The 20,714-nt window shown below is 42.1% G+C and overlaps 2 protein-coding genes across 2 annotated transcripts in view; one reads left to right on the plus strand and one right to left on the minus strand.

Moving 5' to 3' along the window:
• Positions 1-20,714, minus strand: part of JMY (junction mediating and regulatory protein, p53 cofactor) — a 73,943-nt gene that overhangs the window by 38,291 nt on the left and 14,938 nt on the right. Inside the window, exon 2 of the mRNA XM_086771481.1 lies at positions 13,185-13,358. Within this exon, the coding sequence (XP_086627607.1) occupies positions 13,185-13,358 (174 nt within the window). The remainder of the gene's footprint in view (positions 1-13,184; positions 13,359-20,714) is intronic.
• Positions 1,955-2,896, plus strand: LOC147596289 (uncharacterized). Its single transcript, XM_086770478.1, has one exon. It carries the CDS (start codon positions 1,955-1,957, stop codon positions 2,894-2,896), a length of 942 nt encoding a protein of 313 aa, XP_086626604.1.

A 20,714-nucleotide genomic window follows, 5' to 3' on the forward strand; every position in this document is an offset into this window, starting at 1 on the left:
CATAGAAGATTAAGATTATGGCAAGAGTAAGAGGAATGACTGGGATCATTCAACTGTTTTTCTTCTCCAGACACATAAGAGTGTATAGAAAGGAGCATTAAAACCACTAAGTTAAAGTATTTTATATTTGCACTTGACAGAATTAAGGCTAAATTGTGCATCCTGAGTTATACCTTCTTTATTTATCCATAGGTATATCATAAAACCTTTATTTACATTTCAGCTTCATTGACTGAGATCCAAGCTAAAAAAAAAAAAAAAGTTCATCTTCAAAAGTAAAGCTTTATTTTTCTAAAAAAAAAATATATTTCTTGGTAAGACATATTCTGCTAGTTATTTGAATTTTTTGTTTAAGCATGTGAGCTTGAGCATTAAAGCAAGTGGGCTTGAGTGTTTCCAGATGTTCTAGATTACGATTGCGGATGAAAAAGACTGGACAGATTTTTAAACCCTCAGTTAAAAAAACCTTAATATATATGCATTACACAAAATGTTAAGCACATCCATCAAGAATTCATCAAAATATGGTTAACAATTTCTATGTACAGAAAGAAAGGAAAATAATGTTCTGGAGAAAGGAAAATAATAAGGACACAAGTATTAGAAAGAAGAAACCACACTAAACACATACAGACACTCATGAATGGGAATACTGAAAATAACTAACAACTGCAAATAAAGCACTGCAAGATCTAGTATAAAGCCAGCAAATGTCATGAAAGCTTAAAAAAAAAAATGTTTTTTCAGAGCACCACAGAATAAAAAAGTATTAGATTTTAATCTATTTATAGATTTAGGTGAACACAGACTTGAAAAGTTTACACTCTGATGTAAAAATTTACACTCTCATTTTCTGTGTCTGAAGACCTTAAGCCCCTTTCCGTGCCCTCCACAGCCTGCATAACGTTACATCAAAGTCTTTGTTCTTTCTTTCTCCTTCCCTATCTCCAACACTACAAAAGGAAAAAAATCATGCATCTCCAGTTTTCATCTTCCTTTACTTTAATCATAGAATCATAGAATGGTTAGGGTTGGAAGGGGCCTTCAAAGGTCACCTAGTCCAACCCCCCTGCAAGAAGCAGGGACATCTCCAACCAGACCAAGTTGCTCAGAGCCTCATCCAACCTGGCCTTGAACATTTCCAGGGATGGGGCATCCACCACCTCTGTGGGCAACCTGTTCCTGTGTTCTGCAGCCCTCATTGTAAAAATTTTTTTCCTAATATCTAATCTAAACCTGCCTCCCTCTGTTCCAAAACCATTATCCCTAGTCTTGTCACAACAGGCCCTATCAAACAGTCTCTCCCCGTCTTTCCTGCTGCTGGCAGCTTGTGGGCGGGCTCCTGACTCACCAGGGGCAGAGCTGACAACTCACAGCTGCATTCAAACTGCTTACCACGAGGCATCAGCCATTTTGCTGCGGAGACAAGCTTCAGAGCAGGTAAAACTGCACTGGGCAGGGGATCTGAAGTGAAACAGGCAACCAAAAAAGCTCTTTTAGACTTTTTTGGAGCCACCAACAGTGCCTGTGCCTGGGCTGGCTGCTGGCAGCTTGTGGGCGGGCTCCTGATTCACCAGGGGCGGAGCTGACAACTCACAGCTGACCACTCTTAATCTCTGTGTGACCTTGACCCATTGTCTGTGTAGTTAAAAGCAATTTGGGGAGGGTGAGAACTAGTTCTTACATGTCACAGTAAGTGAGTAAAGGTGTTACTGACTACCTACGGAGGAAGTGTGAGCAGCCCGCACTCCCCATTCAATACAGTAGCAGCGGGAGTGGGAGTTGGGTCTAGTCTTTTCTTGGGCGACCTGCTCTCCTATTGACATGGTCCTCACCAGGAAGCGGGCTTCCCCCAAGAAGACTGCGGCAACCCAGACAGAAGGTCTGCCCAAAATTGTGGCAGTTCAGGTCTCTGGCTGCAGGGAGTGCCTGAGCCTGCTGCTGCCAGGAGAGGATGGGAAGGACCGCCACCTGTGCGAGGTGTGAGCAGCTGGACAAGCTGCTCAGTCTGGTGGTAGAGCTTAGGGAGGAGGTAGAGAGGTTACGGAGTATTAGAGAGTGCGAGCGGGAGATTGACTGGTGGAGTGACTCTCTGCGAGGAAGACACAGAGATTGCACCCCCTGGACTGAGGGAGTAGTGGACCCTCTCCCTTGCCATAGTCAATTGGAGAGGGACTGCTTGAGAGGAGAGGAGGGATGGCAGCAGGTCCCAGGTTGGCGTCGCAGGCAACCCCCATCCCGACCTACCTCGGTTCCCCAGGTCCCTCTGTGTAACAGGTTTGAAGCCCTGAAACCGGAGGGAGAGGCGAGCGAGGATGACGTGGGAACGCCATCTCCTAGCTTGCGTAAGGTGAGGCAGTTGAAGACTGCCTCCTCCAAAAAAGAAAGAAGGGTGATAGTTGTAGGTGACTCCCTTCTGAGAGGGACAGAGGGCCCAATATGCCGGCCTGACCCTACCCGTAGGGAGGTGTGCTGCCTTCCTGGGGCCCGGGTCAGAGACATGAGCCGGAAACTCCCACAGCTGGTTAGGCCCACTGATTATTTTCCACTCCTCATAGTTCAAGTGGGCAGTGATGAAATTGCACAGAGAAGCCTACGAACTATGAAAAGAGATTTCAGGGGTTTAGGGCGTTTGGTTCAAGGAGCAGGAGCTCAAGTGATCTTCTGTTCTATACCTTCAGGGTCAGTGAGCGGCACGGAGTGGGCTTGGAAAGTTCCATTAATGAATAATTGGCTTAGAGGCTGGTGTCGAGAGAGAAACTTTGGGTTCTTTGATCATGGGGCAGTTTACTTGGCCCCTGGCCTGTCTTCTGTTTGTGGAACCCACCTATCTCACAGGGGGCAACGAATTCTAGCACAGGAGCTGGCGGGGCTTATCGACAGATCTTTAAACTAGCTACGAAGGGGCAAGGGGACAAAACAAGGCCCTCAAGGGAAGAGCCCAGGGGAACGGTGCTTCATCTGGGGCTGAGGCAGCTGTCTCGGCTGAAGTGCATCTACACCAATGCACGCAGCATGAGCAACAAGCAGGAGGAGCTGAAAGCGATTGTGCAGCAGGATAACTATGACCTGGTTGCTATTACTGAAATGTGGTGGGACCACTCCCATGACTGGAGTGCTGTGATGGAAGGCTACAAGCTCTTCAGAAGGGATAGACGAGGAAGGAAGGGTGGTGGTGTGGCCCTTTATATTAAAGACTATTTTGACGTTGAAGAGCTTGGGGCTGGGAATGATACAGTTGAGTGTCTATGGATAAGGATCAGAGGAAAGGCCTGTAGGGGTGACATCGTGGTGGGGGTCTGTTATAGACCGCCTAATCAGGATGAAGAGAATGACAAGGCGTTCTATGAGCAGCTTGAGCGAGTCGCGCAATCGCCAACACTCGTTCTCGCGGGAGACTTCAACTTCCCTGATATATGCTGGGAATATCATACAGCGCACAGGAAACAGTCCAAAAGGTTCCTAGAGGGTGTGGAAGATAGTTTCCTTATGCAGCTGGTACGAGAGCCTACCAGGGGTGGTGCCCTGATTGACCTACTCTTTACCAACAGAGAAGGACTGGTGGGAAACGTGAAGGTTGGGCACTGTCTTGGGCAGAGCGACCATGAAATTGTAGAATTCTCTATTCTTGGAGATGTCAGAAGGATCACTAGCAGAACGGCTATCCTGAACTTCAAGAGGGCGGACTTTGACTTGTTCAGGACGCTTGTTGCGAGGGTCCCTTGGGAGTCACTCCTTAAGGGTAAAGGGGTCCAGGAAGCCTGGATGCTCCTCAAGATGGAGATCTTAAAGGCACAAGAACAGGCTGTTCCTGAATGCCGTAACGCGAGCCGTAGGGGAAGAAGACCGGTGTGGATGAATCGGGAACTATTGTTGAGGCTCTGGAAGAAAAAGAGAGTCTACGTCCTCTGGAAGAAGGGACAGGCTACTTGGGGAGATTACAAAGAAGTTTCTAAGGTATGCAGGGAGGAAGTTAGGAAGGCAAAAGCTCAGCATGAACTCAGATTGGCCACTGCAGTAAAAGAGAACAAGAAATCCTTTTACAAATATATCAGTGGTAAGAGAAGAAACAAGGAGAATTTGCACCCTTTACTTGATGCAGCGGGGAATGTGACCACTGAGGATAAGGAGAAGGCTGAGGTCCTCAATGCTTTCTTTACTTCTGCCTTTAATAGGCAGATCAGTTATCCTCAGGGCACTTTATGCCCTAATCTGGAAGTCTGGGATGCCAGGCCGAATACACCTCCTGTGGTACAGGTGGAGACAGTTAGAGAGCTCCTTCTCCATCTGGACTGCCACAAGTCCATGGGACCAGACGGGCTCCATCCTAGGGTGCTAAGGGAGTTGGTGGGGGTGATTGCCGAGCCGCTCTCGGCCATCTACCAGCGCTCCTGGTTGTCTAGGGAGGTCCCGGAGGATTGGAGGCTTGCCGATGTGACTCCCATCTACAAGAAGGGCCGTAAGGAGGATCCGGGGAACTACAGGCCTGTCAGCCTGACCTCAGTACCCGGGAAAGTTATGGAGCAAATCACCTTGGGTGAGATCACTCGGCATATGCGTGGCCTCCAGGGGATCAGGTCCAGCCAGCACGGGTTCACAAAAGGCAGGTCGTGCTTGACCAACCTCATTTCCTTTTAAGACTGGGTGACCAGACTGGTGGATGAGGGAAAGGCTGTTGAAGTGGTCTACCTGGACTTCAGCAAAGCCTTTGACACGGTCTCTCACAGTATTCTCCTAGGGAAACTGGCTGCCCGTGGACTGGGTAGGTATACCCTTCTTTGGATAAAGAACTGGCTAGGGAGCCGTGCCCAGCGGGTGGTGGTTAATGGAGTCAAGTCCAGCTGGCAGCCTCTTACAAGTGGTGTGCCCCAGGAGTCGGTACTTGGGCCCATCTTGTTCAATATCTTTATTGATGACCTAGACGAGGGGATTGAGTGTACCCTCAGTAAGTGTGCAGATGACACCAAGTTGGGTGGTGGTGTTGATCTGCCTGAGGGTAGGGAGGCCCTTCAGAGGAATCTGGATAGGCTGGATCGCTGGGCTGAGCTGAATGGGATGAGGTTCAACAAGGCCAAGTGTCAGGTCCTGCACTTTGGCCACAATAACCCCATGCAGCGCTATAGGCTCGGAGCTGAGTGGCTGGAGGACTGTGAAGAGGAAAGGGACCTGGGGGTGTTGGTTGATGCTCAGCTGAACATGAGCCGACAGTGTGCCCAGGTGGCCAAGAGGGCCAACGGCATCCTGGCCTGCATTAGAAATAGTGTGGCCAGCAGGAGCAGGGAGGTAATCATCCCCCTGTATTCAGCGCTGGTGAGGCCGCACCTCGAGTATTGTGTTCAGTTTTGGGCCCCTCACTTACAAGAAAGACATTGAAGCCCTGGAACGTGTCCAGAGAAGGGCAACAAAGCTGGTGAGGGGTCTGGAGCACAAGTCTTATGAGGAGCGGCTGAGAGAGTTGAGATTGTTTAGTCTGGAGAAGAGGAGGCTCAGAGGAGATCTCATTGCACTCTATAGCTTCCTGAAGGCAGGTTGTGATGAGCAGGGGTTCGGCCTCTTCTCCCAGGCAACAAGCAGGACTCGAGGAAATGGCCACAAGTTGTACCAGAGGAGGTTTAGATTGGATGTGAGGAAAAACTTTTTCTCCCAAAGAGTGGTCAGGCACTGGAATGGCCTGCCCAGGGAGGTGGTGGAGCCGCCGTCCCTGGCAGTGTTCAAGAGGCGGCTTGAAGAGGAGCTACAAGATATGGTTTAGTAGCTGTGGCAGCAATGGTAGTGGGAAGACGGTGGGAGTAGATGATCTTATAGGTCCCATCCAACCATGTGATTCTATGATTCCTGTAGGCCTCCTTGAGGTACTGGAAGGCTGCTGTAAGGTCTCTGCGGAGCTCCCTCCTCTCCCGGCTGAACAGCCCCAACTCTCTCAGCCTGTCCTCACAAGAGAGATGCTCCACCCCTCTCATCATCTTTGTGGCCCTCCTCTGGACCCTCTCCAGCTGGTCCATGTCCTTCTTATGTTGGGGGCTCCAGAACTGGACACAGTACTCCAGGTGAGGTCTCACCAGAGAAGAGTAGAGGGGGAGAATCACCTCCCTCGACCTGCTGGCCACGCTCCTCTTGATGCAGCCCAGGATGCGGTTGGCCTTCTGGGCTGCAAGGGCACACTGCCTGCTCATGCACCATCACTCCCAAGTATTTTTTGCATATATAACATCCTTTCAGAGTTTCATCAAGATGTCTTTTTGAGTAGACACTCTGATTCTGTATCTTTCTGTACCATTTCCCCCATACTCTAATCTTAGATCAGATCTAAGGCTGTCCTGGCCCTTACTTCCAACTGTAATTATTATTAGCACTTGGAGAGAAAAAAATAAGTCACAAAGTACGGACAAATTGATAACTCCCAAATTGTGTTACTAAATGGCTTAAAGGCTTCCTGAGCTGATAGCTAATCTGAATCACTGTGAATAGACACTGATGGGTCTATCTCTTTCTGGAACTCAGTGTCCATAGGTAAACTATGGAAATGACTGCCGCAGAGCATGTAAGGTATGTTTAGTAAGAGTTTAATTGTTTTTCCTTTATTTGAAGGCTGTTTTAAAGCACAAGTTCATTGAGGGTCCTCTTGGTTTTTTTAGTATAAAGAAGACTAAAGAAATCATTCAGTATTTTCTTCCCCGTACCATTCATGTTTTATAGGTCTCTTTCTTACCTTGCGTAAATCACCTATCCAAACCTATCCTCACTGCCACCTTGTAACTATTTCAGTCCTAAGGAATCTTTTCGAGAGAGAGAAACGAAAACTGTAGCATTCAAGATGCAAGTATACTATGATATATACAAAGCTGTGATCTTGTTTCCTGGTTTGCTTTTTGTTTTCCCCTAATAATTCAAAACCTTTCTTTCTGCTTTCAAAATGCTGCACGGCAAGCTATTTCAGAGAACTCCTCAAGATAATTCTTATACCTTTTCCTCAGGTGTAATAGTTTATAAAGTGCATAGAAATGTGCATGCATACTTTTGGAGGTTGTCATCACCCTTCTGCTTTTTATTTATTGACCATTTCACCTACCATTTTATTATCCAGCCCAGTCCTTTGTAAGAGAACATTAAAAAAAAAAAAAGCCACCAAAAATTTTGGGGATCCAAACATAATCAGATTTTTCTGCAAGTCTTATTAAGCTGTTTTACAGTTGAACATCTAGAGCAGTTTTGTACTCTATTGACCTTGCAGACAGGCAGATTTAAGTAATCAGATATATGCCAGACTTCTGTAGTCAGCAATCTCATACCAAGAATTCAGTTTCCTTACTGATTCAGATTACCAGCTTGCCTTCCATCTGATTGCCTGTTTAGAGCATTGATTTTGAGGAAAGCCCATAAAACTCTGATTTTAAGTCAGCAAAATGTTTTGCTATGAGTTCATATAATAAATCTAGAGGATTTATAGTTCAGAATGTAAACAGAGACTGGCATACAACCGTTCTGAAACAGACTTTGAGACGACAAAGACTACCACAGCATAATTCAGCATATTATATCAGTTTCTCAGACAAGAAAGCAGTATTTTTAAAGTTTATGACCATCATTTGCTAATCTAGCAATTTTGCATAAACTTAGATTACTGTTTCTTCCCTACTCTACAGGTTTTTCAAAAGCCAAGTTTCTTTAACTGATTTCTGATAATGATCACATCTTCAACTACAGATACACTAAAAAGTGACTCAAGAATTCTCTGAAGGGTTTCAGTCTCTCCACTGAGTACTACCTTAGGATTTTTCAACAGGCATTTTTCATCAGCTTCTTGTCAGTAAGTCACTAGTCCATAATTACTGGAGAGTGTGGTTTGCAAACCGAGAGGAATTAAATTGAGCTGACTGCCATGCAAGTAATTCTATGTTTAAATCAGACACTGCTTTAGTGTCCTCCAATGTGCCTTTTGTAGCTTTGTATTAATGTTTTTCACTGCAAGATCACCATGCACTCAAAAATATTATATGAGGCTTAAAAAAAAAAGCATAATTCAAAACCAATTCATTAAGACACCAGTTATTCAAGAACCAATAATACAAACATGGATTGCATAATAGATAACTCATCCATTTGATGTATAGGAACAACACTACAAATTAAGAACATAAAGCATTGATATCTACCCCCTTCCCCAAAACATCTTCAGTTGACTGTAAGACTTTTTTTAAAGTATTCTCTAAGTATTTTTAAGTAATTATCTCTCTTTTGCTAGTTACACTCATTAAACGTATCTTCTCCTTTGCATGTTTCAAACTTTGTGCAATTTTTCTTTAAACAAAAGTTAAAATGTTCAATGCAACATAATTTATTTCTAAGTATTTCATTTTACATAAATCAAAGTCAAATTAGTTATCAGGTTATCAAAGATGGGAGAGATGGACTTCACTGGTAAGAGAAGCAACAGTATACTTCATTGATATAAAACAGTGATGTAATAAAGTTTGATAGTAAGTGGTAAATGTGATGGTGATTTAACAAGATTTGATGGCAAGGTACACTGGATTATTTACTGCATAGAAGACAGAGTCAGACAAAATGATCAGGGAGACACTCCCATTGAGCCACGAGATTCAGAAAGGATCCCCCTGCTTTCTAAACTCCTCCTCAGAGAGAAGTCTAGGTGTGCCTGGATCCGGTCCTAGTCCCAGGTTTGACCAGCAGTTTATGCCTAAAGGATTAGATGTGCACAATCAATCCTTTATATCACTTAGTTAAAATTTCAAAGTTTAGCATGCTATTAGCCACTTACCAAGAATCTGTTTCAGCAAGGGATCTCTCAACCTCGAGGAGGAACCTTGAGAGGTGTCCCTACTCAAGGGGAGGTCCCAATGTGCAGCCCACTGCCACGCCGGAGAGCTCAAAGGGCTCTTGGGCTGCTCATTATTTCTGAAGTAAGATAATTAACTCAGTCATATTTGCACACTGACTGTAGATGTTAGTTTCTTCCAAATTTGGCTTGAGGTGGACATTAACTAGGACTGTGGTTAGAGGGGTGCATGGCCATCCCATGGCTATTGTGTTGTTATCTGTTTCCCCTGAATCCACTTTTAGTTAGATGCTGCCATTAGCATCAGGACCAGAGACATCTATCAGTAATGGTTATCACTTGAGCAAGGCTGAGGAGAGGGAGCACACCATCACAGAGGTTCACTACTGCAATTCACCATCAAGTATTAAACCAACAAATAAATACACATACGGCTGAGCCAGAGTTGTATTTTCAGCTATACTAGCATCTGCTTAAAGGACCTTGAAACGGAAGCACCTAAGACTAATAAGGCATTCTACAATTTAGAAAAAAAAATGAATTTGATGAATTATCAAGCTATATGCTACTCTAATCTCTTAGTTTCAGTGCTAGATCTCAATATTAGTGTATTTAAAGTCCTTAAAAACCCCTCACATTCAAATGAATTAACACCTCAGTGAAAATAATGAGTATGTATGGAATGAAACTAAGAGTGCTTCTAAATGTATTTAATATATAATTACATTTTAATGTTCTTGTTTTCCTGGAGATGAATTGAGAGGTAATGATGACTGTAGGCTCCCCACCCCTATCAAGATACTACCAGTTCTCAGTTAAACAAATCCAGTCTAACTCAGTCCTTCAAGAATGCTTGTGTCAAAGTTTTGCTGGGATCTACATGTAGGTTATGAAATAATTTATCTTACATTTCATATTTTAGACTAATACTAAGCACTTCCAAAAAAAAAATTAAAAAAAAAGGGCAAGAAAAAAGAAAGCTTCCCACTGATTTAACCTGGGTTTTGATCAAAAAAAGTGCCTACTCAACATGACTGTGAAGTACTGCCCACAGTTATAAGACTATAAAAACTAAAAGTACCATGGTAGTGTCCTCTCTTAAGGCTGGTGAACACAACTGTACATACATAAAAGGCTTTGGGTTTTTGCCCCTGAAGTTATTCTTTTGAAAGACTTTTTTTTTTTTTTAATAACCAGATTTGGTATCCTGTATCAAAGAACACTTTATATCTTAGACTTAAAAGGCTTAAAGCTTGATCGTATTAACCTGTTAGTAAGTTCTGTAACCACATATTAACCACTAACTGGTCCGTCCCCTCTGTCATTTCAGAAGTTCTGACTGGTTGGTTGGCTTATCAATACGACTTTTCACACTTACCTTACAAAATACAGTCACACTACACACAAAGAATATGTCTACTAAACATATCTTACATTTCGATCTTGAAATAAGTACAGACTTGCCTCTTTGATGAGCATTTCTCAATTTGGTAATACCATTCATTACAAATTGGCTTCCATTTGTGTGTCCTCCATAAAGGCCTTGGGGCAAGCAGAAGTATTCCCACATAATATATGTAAAACAAAAAAATGTAAGTCTCAAACACTGCTATGCTTGCAGTGTCTAATTTTGTTCAAGAATGCATGGTATCTGGTAAACATTTTGCCACGCTTATAGGAAGGTCTCCATGGATTTAAGAAGCACTTAAAAATATTAAGCACTTTTATGAACAAAACTAGGTTGCTGAAGCTGAGAGCCCAACAAATGAGAAACATATCACTACTGAACACATTGTTTTAGGGTCAGATAACTAGTCCATAATTAAATAGAAATTTTGGCCCAAGTTAGTTTTCCAGAGTGATATTTCATTTCACAATAAACCATCCTTTTCTCCTTCCACAATCTCCTACCTTTCTCATTATGTTTTCCAAATTCAGCAATATTTAAATGCTTCACAATACAGCTTTGATTCCTCACCCATACTAAATGATCCATCCGTAAGACTAACTGAGGCAAAATACACCTGAAAAACTAGCATACAATCAAGTTAAAATATAAAAACAAAAAAGAAGAAACTCTAGTAAGACTCCATTGGGCAGACAGAATTTCATGCTTTCTTCTCCCTTCCCTCATGTAGGCTTGTTTCTTGCTAAAAGTTTCACAGCAACAGCAGAAGTTTAACACCCATTATATATCTTCCAATTTTTATGTCTTGCTCCAAAAGGAGAAGATACTAAACACTCTTCTCAAAGATTATAGGCAAAGCAATTCATTTCCTCCTAAACTCATTCTGAAAACTGACAAAGTTAAACTGATTAAAGTACTTGTTAAAACCCCCAAATTCTTAACAAACAAACTAAAAGCACTTCCCCATAAATCAGAAACAGATACCTAATAGAGAAAAGGTCTAAAAATGTTAAAGTCATTAGAAAAGGCATATGCAATCTTGATTAAATACTGGTATTTGTATACAAGCTTAATTATACTTAGAACTTTTTTTTTTTTATTTTAGTAACACGTTTTGCAAGTTCTTCCTTCCTTATCCTGCCCTCCATCCAAACTTTCTTTCTCCTTGTCGCTCTTTATATGTAAACAGTATCGCATGTTTACAGCTCCCTAGTAAGCATCAGAAACACTTCTGTTACACATTAAAATGGAGCTAATCGCAGCCATAAGAGTTCAGAGAAACCTATGGATCTTTGTTCCATTACTAAGCCTGCCAGAAAAGCATATGCAGCAAGTTAACACAAACCATTCAATGCACAAGTTATATTTATAAAGCAATTCTTCTACCCTAGCTAACCAGTGTAACATACATTTTGTCATCACAGATAGAAGTACTGCTTTCTCTCAAACAATTAAACGAAAAGAGATGGCATCATTCTCTACCACTTAACAGAGATGACCAAGTTTTATAACTCAAAAACTGCCAAGTTAGGAAGAAAACTCAATGTACATTAGATGCAACTATGTATGACTAAAATAATAAACCGCATAACACGTCTCTGAAATTTACCAAGGTTATTCTTTCAGGAAAAATAGAAAATGAGGGATTTTAAAACTGAAATTCAAGAGATCATTGAGATTTTAAAAAAAAAACAAACCTACAAACAGAAAAGACCAAACCAAAACAGAACTCTTAATTCATATTCACTACTCAATACGATATTTATATTTTCTTGTTCGACAAAAGAGAAAAAAAAATATCACTTTTTCCTCTGCTACAAATTCAAATAAAATGGGAACTATTTCATCATGCTTCAAAGAAGGCTTTTTATTAAATGTAGCACTCATAGTCTTCAACCATTTAATATAGCAGAAAAAATATTCACCCCAGTTCTCTATGCAGCAACATTTATCATTCAGGGGAAAAAAAAAAAAAAAAAAAAAAAAGCACTTTTATTCCAAATATCATCACTTTATCTCACTGAGTTAATTTCAGATCGTTGAACTTTCAGACATTACCTTAGGGACACAGCTCAAAATAAAACTAGTTTTGGAATCATAAATCCTCTTGCCTGCCTCCCTCGTTCTATACTCAAAACCAGAGAAAAACACTGTCTTTTTAAATTTAAACCAGTAAAAACAATGTTGCCTAGTTGAACAAGGTGCCAAGCTGAGACAAACTGACGTGCAATAATTTTATCCTCTATGTTACAACACATATATTAGAACAATCAGAAGAAAAGAGTGTTAACAATCTCCACAGGAACTAATGACTTTATCAAAAGTACTGCTGAGACGCAATAAAGATGACATTTGTTATTTTTGGTTAATTATTTAAGATTATAATTATTTTTAAATAAAACAAACATATGATTATAAAAGATGTTTACCAAACTGTAGTATTCTTCAGCTGACTATACCTTTTTAGCTCTTAAGAAAATCTACTGTAAAGTGTTACAGCAAATTATACACTTTAATACACTTCCATGTCTAAGCACTTCACAACATCAGATGAGAAGCTACTGACTTCTCATGGTTTATCAGATCATCTCAGAAAACTAAAATGAAAAGTAACTTCCTCTATAACCTTTTAAAAGAATTAACAATAACATAAGATACTGTACATATGTCTCTTTCTGGTTTATATATTAGTCAGTTTCTCCTGTAATCACAAAATTGTAAGTTTCACCTATTAAAGTCAGCAATTAATTTGAACAGTTAAACACAGTAAGTTAAACAGGTGGTGGTTAGCTACGTATCTCAGAGACATTCGCACTCTTCAAAAGTACTCGTCGGAGTGGAGGAATCAGAAAAGTTCGGCCAATGTCCAGTTAAGAAACCATCACTGCATAAAACGCATAATAAAAGTAATAAACTGTAAACAGTAACTAAAAAGCATGATTTTGCCATTAATAAGAAGTTCAGTTACCATTACCACACCTTTATCTGCTGTCTTCTAAGCATCGCAAGTTCCCTCATGTCTCGGAATGGCTGTAGTAAGTACTGGTAGAGCTCCGTGGTAGCTTCTGCAAGACTACTGTAGGCTTCATCTTCCATTTGATACAGTTCAAGCAGCTCTACCATGCTTTCCGTGTTCTTATGTTTTTCCAGAAGCTGTAGAGAAAGTGCCAATTTTAGTGAGTATGTTCAAATATTCCTCCTAAAAGTGACAGTCATTTAAAAAATATTTTTAACCTATCCTCTTGTATAACCTTCTCTCTCCCACAAAATCATCACTCAAACAAAGAAATCTTAATCGCTATCCACACCTTGATTTTAGCCAGTCAATTATAAACATGTCTCTGATAACTTTAAGTTAAAATGTGCAGCACTCCTATTGATTTTTTTATTTCCATAAATCTCTGGAAGGTAATGAATATGAGCAAAAAGACAGTACAAAAGCCACTTAGTACAAGAATCTCTAACACAGTAACCAGATATGCTACACATTTCCCCCTTTCAGGTGTTGGGGGGGGTGGGGTGTGTGTAACGTGTGATAGCAAAGGGGACAAAAGAGAAGTCACATTTTGATCTTTCTAGGTTTTTAGGGGGTTGGTTGGTTTGTTTCGTTTTGTTTTTTACACCTGTCTGTACTTTGGACCCACACAGCCCAACTATATCAGTGCAGCTCCAGACACAGACAAGAACCTAGATGAAGCAAAACACTGGTCTGCATTTCTGGTAATTTTGCTTTCTGGTTCATTATTTTAGCCTAGACAGTTTAGACATGAAATTTTAAATGCACAAAGTTGTCATTATATTTTTTTTTAACAGGAAAATTATTTAAGTATTATACGCTTAAAAAAAAATACCTTAAACAAAATAGTTTGTTTTAATTCATGTAAAAAAACACAACATCAAAGTGTGTCCCTTCCTTCCTTTAGTTCTTATGAAGCTGAGAATTCATCTGTTAGTACAAATTTGCTACTACATTATGTTTTTAATTTATATGCTTGTTTAGCATCTATTTTGGGCATTTGCCTGGGCAGACTTCACATGCTGCTCAAAATCTTTTACTACTTCTAAGAAAATAAATATTCAGCTGTTTAACAAAAACTAGTCTCATATAAACATATGGAGTACTTGATGTATTTACAAAGACAAGATTATCTGAAATTAATTCCCCACTTACGTAATTTTAAAAGTTAAAGCCTCCTATCCTTTATACTGTCATCTCAAAATCATATATTCAAAGTCTCAGTTTATTTAAAATTAATATAGATTAGGAACACTATAGAGTAAGCACATAGAATCATAGAACGGTCATATCTTCTATCTGTTCGTTCAGGTTGGGTGCCAAGCCTACACAAAACATTCTCAGTATACTCGACTACATCAAGTATTATCACTGGAAGACAAGATAGAAAGAACTGCATATTAGGAACTGAAGCTTTGGTTAACAGTCCTAAGTCTCAACTCCTTCAGAAATACCAAACCCCCAATAAAAAAAATATAAGTGACAGCAGGTTATTCATACAGAATATATATACTCTTGTTATAAACACAATCATCCTTCCTTCCTAAGGCAATAATGCACAGAGAGTTCATTTCCTGAGGCTAATGAAGACTTTTCTGAATGAAAATGGTGATGAAATTTCATTTAAACTGTAGTTGCCAGAAAATGCAACACAAAACACGAAAACTGATTTGGAAACCAAAGAGCACCACCTTATTTGGTCCGGAGCAAAAACCAGAGAGCCATTGAATAGGGATATTCTTCAGAAGAGGTAGGAAGCTCACCAGCCTGTGAGCACTGGTTACATACAGTCTCACTACAGCCATCCATCTATTAACATGTTCTTCTACAGGCTCATGACACTATATGGGTGTTTTGGGGGAAAACATCTCAACAGTAACCTTTTCTACAAAGGCTGTAAACCAGCTCAAATGCACACTGAAATTATTTAGTCCTGTCCAATCAACACCATGAAATTGCTGCCTCAATTTTTACTTCGTTTAAAAGTTGCATGAGTGAAAGAAGAAACCAACAAAGCCTGAAAAAAAATCCAGTTTTGAAAAAGAAAAATAATACAGAGAAATTGTGTGTGGTATGTGCTCAGGTGGCCGAGGCAGTCAACAGCATCCTGGCTTGTATCAGGAACAGTGTGGCCAGCACGAGCAGGGAAGTGACTGTGCCCCTGTACTCGGCACCAGTGAGGCCGCACCTCGAATACTGTGTGCAGTTTTGGGCCCCTCCATACAAGAAGGACGTTGAGTTGTTGGAGCATGTCCAGAGAAGGGCAACGAAGCTGGTGAGGGGTCTGAAGCACAAGTCTTATGAGGAGTGGCTGAGGAAACTGGGGTTGTTTAGCCCAGAGAAGAGGAACTGATGTGATTACCAGTCACCAAACCTTCACCCATATAGTGTCATACAAGCAGAAGACTGATAACTTTGAATCTGCTTCTAGACAGAGCCTTGTAAGCCTGATGAAGAGTCCAGTTTGCTTTATTGCCACCAGTACTAAAGGGGCACTGACACAGCAGACAGACAGCGCTAAGCTGCCTGCACAGAGCACCTCACCCACTTTGCTCTATAAAGTAGTCTGATGGAAGCCTTCCTGTTCTGGATCGAAGTCAGCTGAAGAATTTTTTCAGCTGGCTGCCATCCAGACAGTATTCAGACTATCAGATAACAATAACTCTGGGTCCAGCGCAGAATCCACTGAATTAATAATGTCATAAGGCAAACCAGGCCCTCCATAGACTCACAGGTAGTTTAACTGTGTGTTTTCCAATTTTCACACAGACAGTACCTTGGAAATACACTATATTAGAAACATGAAAATTCAGCTAATACCTTTTAGCAAGATGGAGACACTGGTTAAGCTGGCTGAATGCCTAGACCAACCTGGTACCTTAAAACCACGTAGTTTTCAAAGTGTTAGCATAAAATACATGAACGATTTTTGTGGCATATTTTATGCCCCACTCATGGTTAATTCTCAGCACAGACATTTTGTATTACTATTCATTTACTTCAATAGCCTTGGTATGAATTTTTGACTTTCACAATTTTCTAATTATATTATTTAAAGAAGTAGGTGGAGAAGGGTACAGTAATATCCTGTACAGGCCTGACTAGCGCTATACCCATTGAATACTGCATTTATTTTAAGAATCATGTTTCACAGATGGTACATTGTTCGCAACTAAATGAATCCATATATTTTAGGCAACTATTATGCAGATAGACTGTAACCAGGAGGAAACACTTTTTTAATTTAACAGCACATATTTTTGAACTATTTAACAAAGATTATTTCTGTTTTCAGTATTTTTTAAAAAATTATTTTGTCCATAAAGCTTTAAAAGCATTACAGCAGACAGTGCAATTATGTGCAGGTTGACCTCAGTTGGTAGTGTAATCCAAAGCTTGATTTAATCAGTGAAGAACTGGGTCTTACATTTCCTTTGGTATTATTCACAAAACTTTCCCTGTTATTCCTATTTCATTTCATGTATTTTATAAAAACCTCGCAACATGACATAACCAATTTTAGCTAAAACAGGCCATAAAAAAATCTTTCAGCCTCTTCCTAAGCTTCTTCATAATTTTGGAATAATAGTAATTACACAATAACTTATCTTCCTATGAATTTAGCTTCTCAGAAGCCTAATAGTATTACTTGCCATTTCCATGCTTAAAATTGTTTCTATTCTCTCTCTTCTTAAGCTATCTTTAAACAAACAAAAAAACCTAATGTTAAAAACAAACACACTCCCACATATCCTGGTAATGAGGAGGAGTCTCAACTACATGAAATCTGTACTGTAAGCAAGCTCCTTTTCTCTCTTTTACACGCATGGTCCTGTATTTAAATGCCACCTCTCGTCATTAAAAGATCAAGCCTTGCCTGGACATGTAGCTTTCTGTTTGCATGACTGCCTTGCCATCAACAATCCTTACCTTTATACTATAAAAAGACCACTTGCATTACTGCAGCACGTGAATGCCCCGGTAATGGTCCGAAGGCTGACTCTCCAGTAGAGATCTAAAATATATTTTACTTACTGTTGGGGCAGAAATTATCTAAGAGAATACAAGAAATGGACACAAAGTTGGGATAACATAAACAAATGCACCCTCAGCAAGTTCGCCGACGACACCAAGTTGTGTGGTGCCGTCGACATGCTGGAAGGGAGGGATGCCATCCAGAGGGACCTTGACAGGCTGGAGAGGTGGGCCCGTGCCAACCTCATGAAGTTCAACCAGGCCAAGTGCAAGGTCCTGCACCTGGGTCATGGCAATCCCAGGCACAAATACAGGCTGGGCGGGGAATGGATTGAGAGCAGCCCTGAGGAGAAGGACTTGGGAGTGCTGGTGGATGAGAAGCTTAACATGAGCAGGCAATGCGCCCTTGCGGCCCAGAAGGCCAACCGCATCCTGGGCTGCATCAAGAGAAGCATGGCCAGCAGGTCGAGGGAAGTGATTCTCCCCCTCTACTCTGCCCTGGTGAGACCCCACCTGGAGTACTGTGTCCAGTTCTGGAGCCCCCAACACAAGAAGGACATGGACCAGTTGGAGAAGGTCCAGAGGAGGGCCACAAAGATGATAAAAGGGCTGGAGCACCTCTCTTATGAGGACAGGCTGAGAGAGTTGGGGCTGTTCAGCCTGGAGAAAAGGAGGCTCCGGGGAGACCTGATAGCGGTCTTCCAGTACCTCAAGGGGGCCTACAAGAAAGATGGGGAGAGGCTGTTCAGTAGGGCCTGTTGTGATAGAACGAGGGGTAATGTTTTTAAAATAGAGGGGGGTAGGTTTAGATTAGAAATTAGGAAAAAATTTTTTACGATGCGAGTTATAGAACACTGGAACAGGTTGCCCAGAAAGGTGGTGGAGGCCCCATCTCTGGAAACGTTCAAGGCCAGGCTGGATGAGGCTCTGAGCAACCTGACTTAGTCAGGGATGTCCCTGCTCCTTGCAGGGGGGTTGGACTAGATGACCTTTGAAGGTCCCTTCCAACCCTAACCATTCTATGATTCTAAATAAGGTAACATTGCCCAGCACGAGAAGTGCTGAAACCAGCACTACATCTGTCTAACCTCTTAAGATTAAAGAAGATACAAATGAGTGAGTTCCATAAACTTATTTGGAGACCACAGAGTTTACAATAGATACATAATGCATTCATCCACTACTGAGTGGATGAAAAAGTCCAATTTTTTCAACCAGGCTTCCTGCAGCCCATGGAGGTCTATGGTGAGGCACAGATCCACCCACCAGCCCATGGAAGAACCCAAGCCAGAGCAAATGGATATCTCCTGAAGGAGGCTGTGACCCCATGGAGAGCCCACGATGGAGCAGGCTCCTGGCAGGACATGTAGCCCCATGGAGGGGAGCCCATGCTGGAGTAGATTTACTGGCAGGACTTGTGACCCCATGGGGGACCCATTCTAGAGCAGTCTGTTCCTGAAGGACTGCACTCCATTGAAAGGGGCCCACATTGGAGAAGCTTGTGGAGGTCTGCTTCTGTGGGTGGGACCCCACACGGAAGCAGGGGAAGAGCGTGAGGAGGAAGTGGCAGACATGACATGTTATGGACCAACCACAGTTCCCATTCCCCATCCTCCTGCATTGCTCGAGGTGAGGAGGTAGAGAAACCGGAAGTGAAGTTGAGCCTGGAAAGAAGGGAAGGGTGTTGGGAAAGTGTTTTTAAGATTTGGTTTTATTTCTCATTAACATACTCTGATTTTATTGCCAATAAATCAATATTACTTTCCAAGTCAAATCTATTTTGCCTGAGACAGTAACTGGTGGGTGATCTCTCCCTGTCCTTATCTCCAGCCACGAGCCTTTAGTTGTATTTTCTCTCCTCTGTTCAGCTGAGGACGGGAGCAATAGAGCAGCTTGGTGGGTACCTGGTAGCCAAGGTCAACCCACTACCAGAGAGCACAGCAGAAGGTTAAGAACAGCACACTGCAGATGGCCTGACCTTTCTTTACTCATACCAGTTATCTTCGTTTATACTTAGGTTATCAGCTCCTAGGACAGTAACAGTTACTTTTGTCACGTCCATTGAAATGCACCTCATTTCAATACACTACCTGTAATACTAGTCCACTGAAAAGAACTGAACCGGGTAAGAAAAACTGAAGTAGATTTTTAACACAGTGAAGTGAGCCAAAACATTATTTCCATGTATGCATCATTACTGAACAATGCAACTGCTCTCCTCCCACCCAAAATTCTAAATAGAATCTCAGCAGAACTGTATGTGTATATATATAACTTGCTGGAGTATCACAAGGCTCAGGCTTAAAGCTGACAACTCTGACAACAATGTATGGCACAACAGATCTCCTCTGAAAGCTCAAGAAGGAGATGTGAACAATTAAAAACTATGGATCTCCTTTCCTGTAAACATGACAAACAGATCTGTAACATCATCCTTCCATGTATGTTAGGCTTCACTAAGGGTAAATCATGCCTGATTAATTTGGTGGCCTTCTATGACAGGGTTACAGCATCAATGGATAAGGGACAAGCAACTGATGTCATCCACCTAGACTTGTGCAAGGCATTTGACACATTTGACCGCATGACATCCTTCTCTCTAAACTGGAGAGACAAGGATTTGATGGACAGACTAGTCGGTGGAAAAGGAATTGGCTGGATGGCTGCACTCAGGGAGTGGTGGCCAACGGCTCAGTGTCCGGATGGAGGTCAGTGACAAGTGGTGTCCTTCAGGGGTCAGTATTGGGCCCAGCCCTGTTCAACATCTTTGTCAGTGACATGGACAGTGGGATAGAGTGCACCCTCAGCAAGTTTGCTGACGACACCAAGCTGTGTGGTGCAGTCGATACACTGGAGGGAAGGGATGCCATCCAGAGGGACCTTGACAGGCTGAAGAGGTCGGCCTGTGCAAACCTCATGAAGTTCAACCAGGCCAAGTGCAAGGTCCTGCACATGGATCGGGGCAATCCCAGGCACAAATACAGGCTGTCCAGAGAATGGACTGAGAGCAGCCCTGAGGAGAAGGACTTGGGAGTGATGGTGGGTGAGAAGCTGGACATAAGCCCGCAAAGCGCGGCTGCAGCCCAGAAAGCCGACTGCATCCTGGGCCACATCAAAAGAAGCATGGCCAGCAGGTCGAGGGAGGTGATTCTGCCCTCTGCTCTACTCTGGTGAGACCTCACCTGGAGTATTCCATCCAGCTCTGGAGCCCACAACATAAGAAGGTCATGGACCAGTTGGAGAGAGTCCAGAGGAGGGCCACAAAGATTATCAGAGGGCTGGAGCACCTTTCCTATGAGGTGCTGAGAGGCTGAGAGAGCTAGGGCTGTTCTGCCTCATGAAGAAAAGGCTCTGGGGAGATCTTATAGCAGCCTTCCAGTACCTCAAGGGAGCTTATAGGAAAGATGGGGAGAAACACTTTAGCAGGGCCTTTTGTGATAAGACAAGGGGTAATGGTTTTAAAATAGAGGGAGATAGTTTCAGACTTGATATAAGGAAGAAGTTTTTTTACAATGAGG

This window comes from Chlamydotis macqueenii, chromosome Z (genome assembly GCF_036417535.1).
Source record: "Chlamydotis macqueenii isolate bChlMac1 chromosome Z, bChlMac1.mat, whole genome shotgun sequence".
NCBI classification, from domain to species: domain Eukaryota; kingdom Metazoa; phylum Chordata; class Aves; order Otidiformes; family Otididae; genus Chlamydotis; species Chlamydotis macqueenii.

Bases quoted from the DNA above. Each gene is read 5' to 3' on its own strand.
- LOC147596289 (XM_086770478.1), top strand. From the start codon at position 1,955: ATGGGAAGGACCGCCACCTGTGCGAGGTGTGAGCAGCTGGACAAGCTG.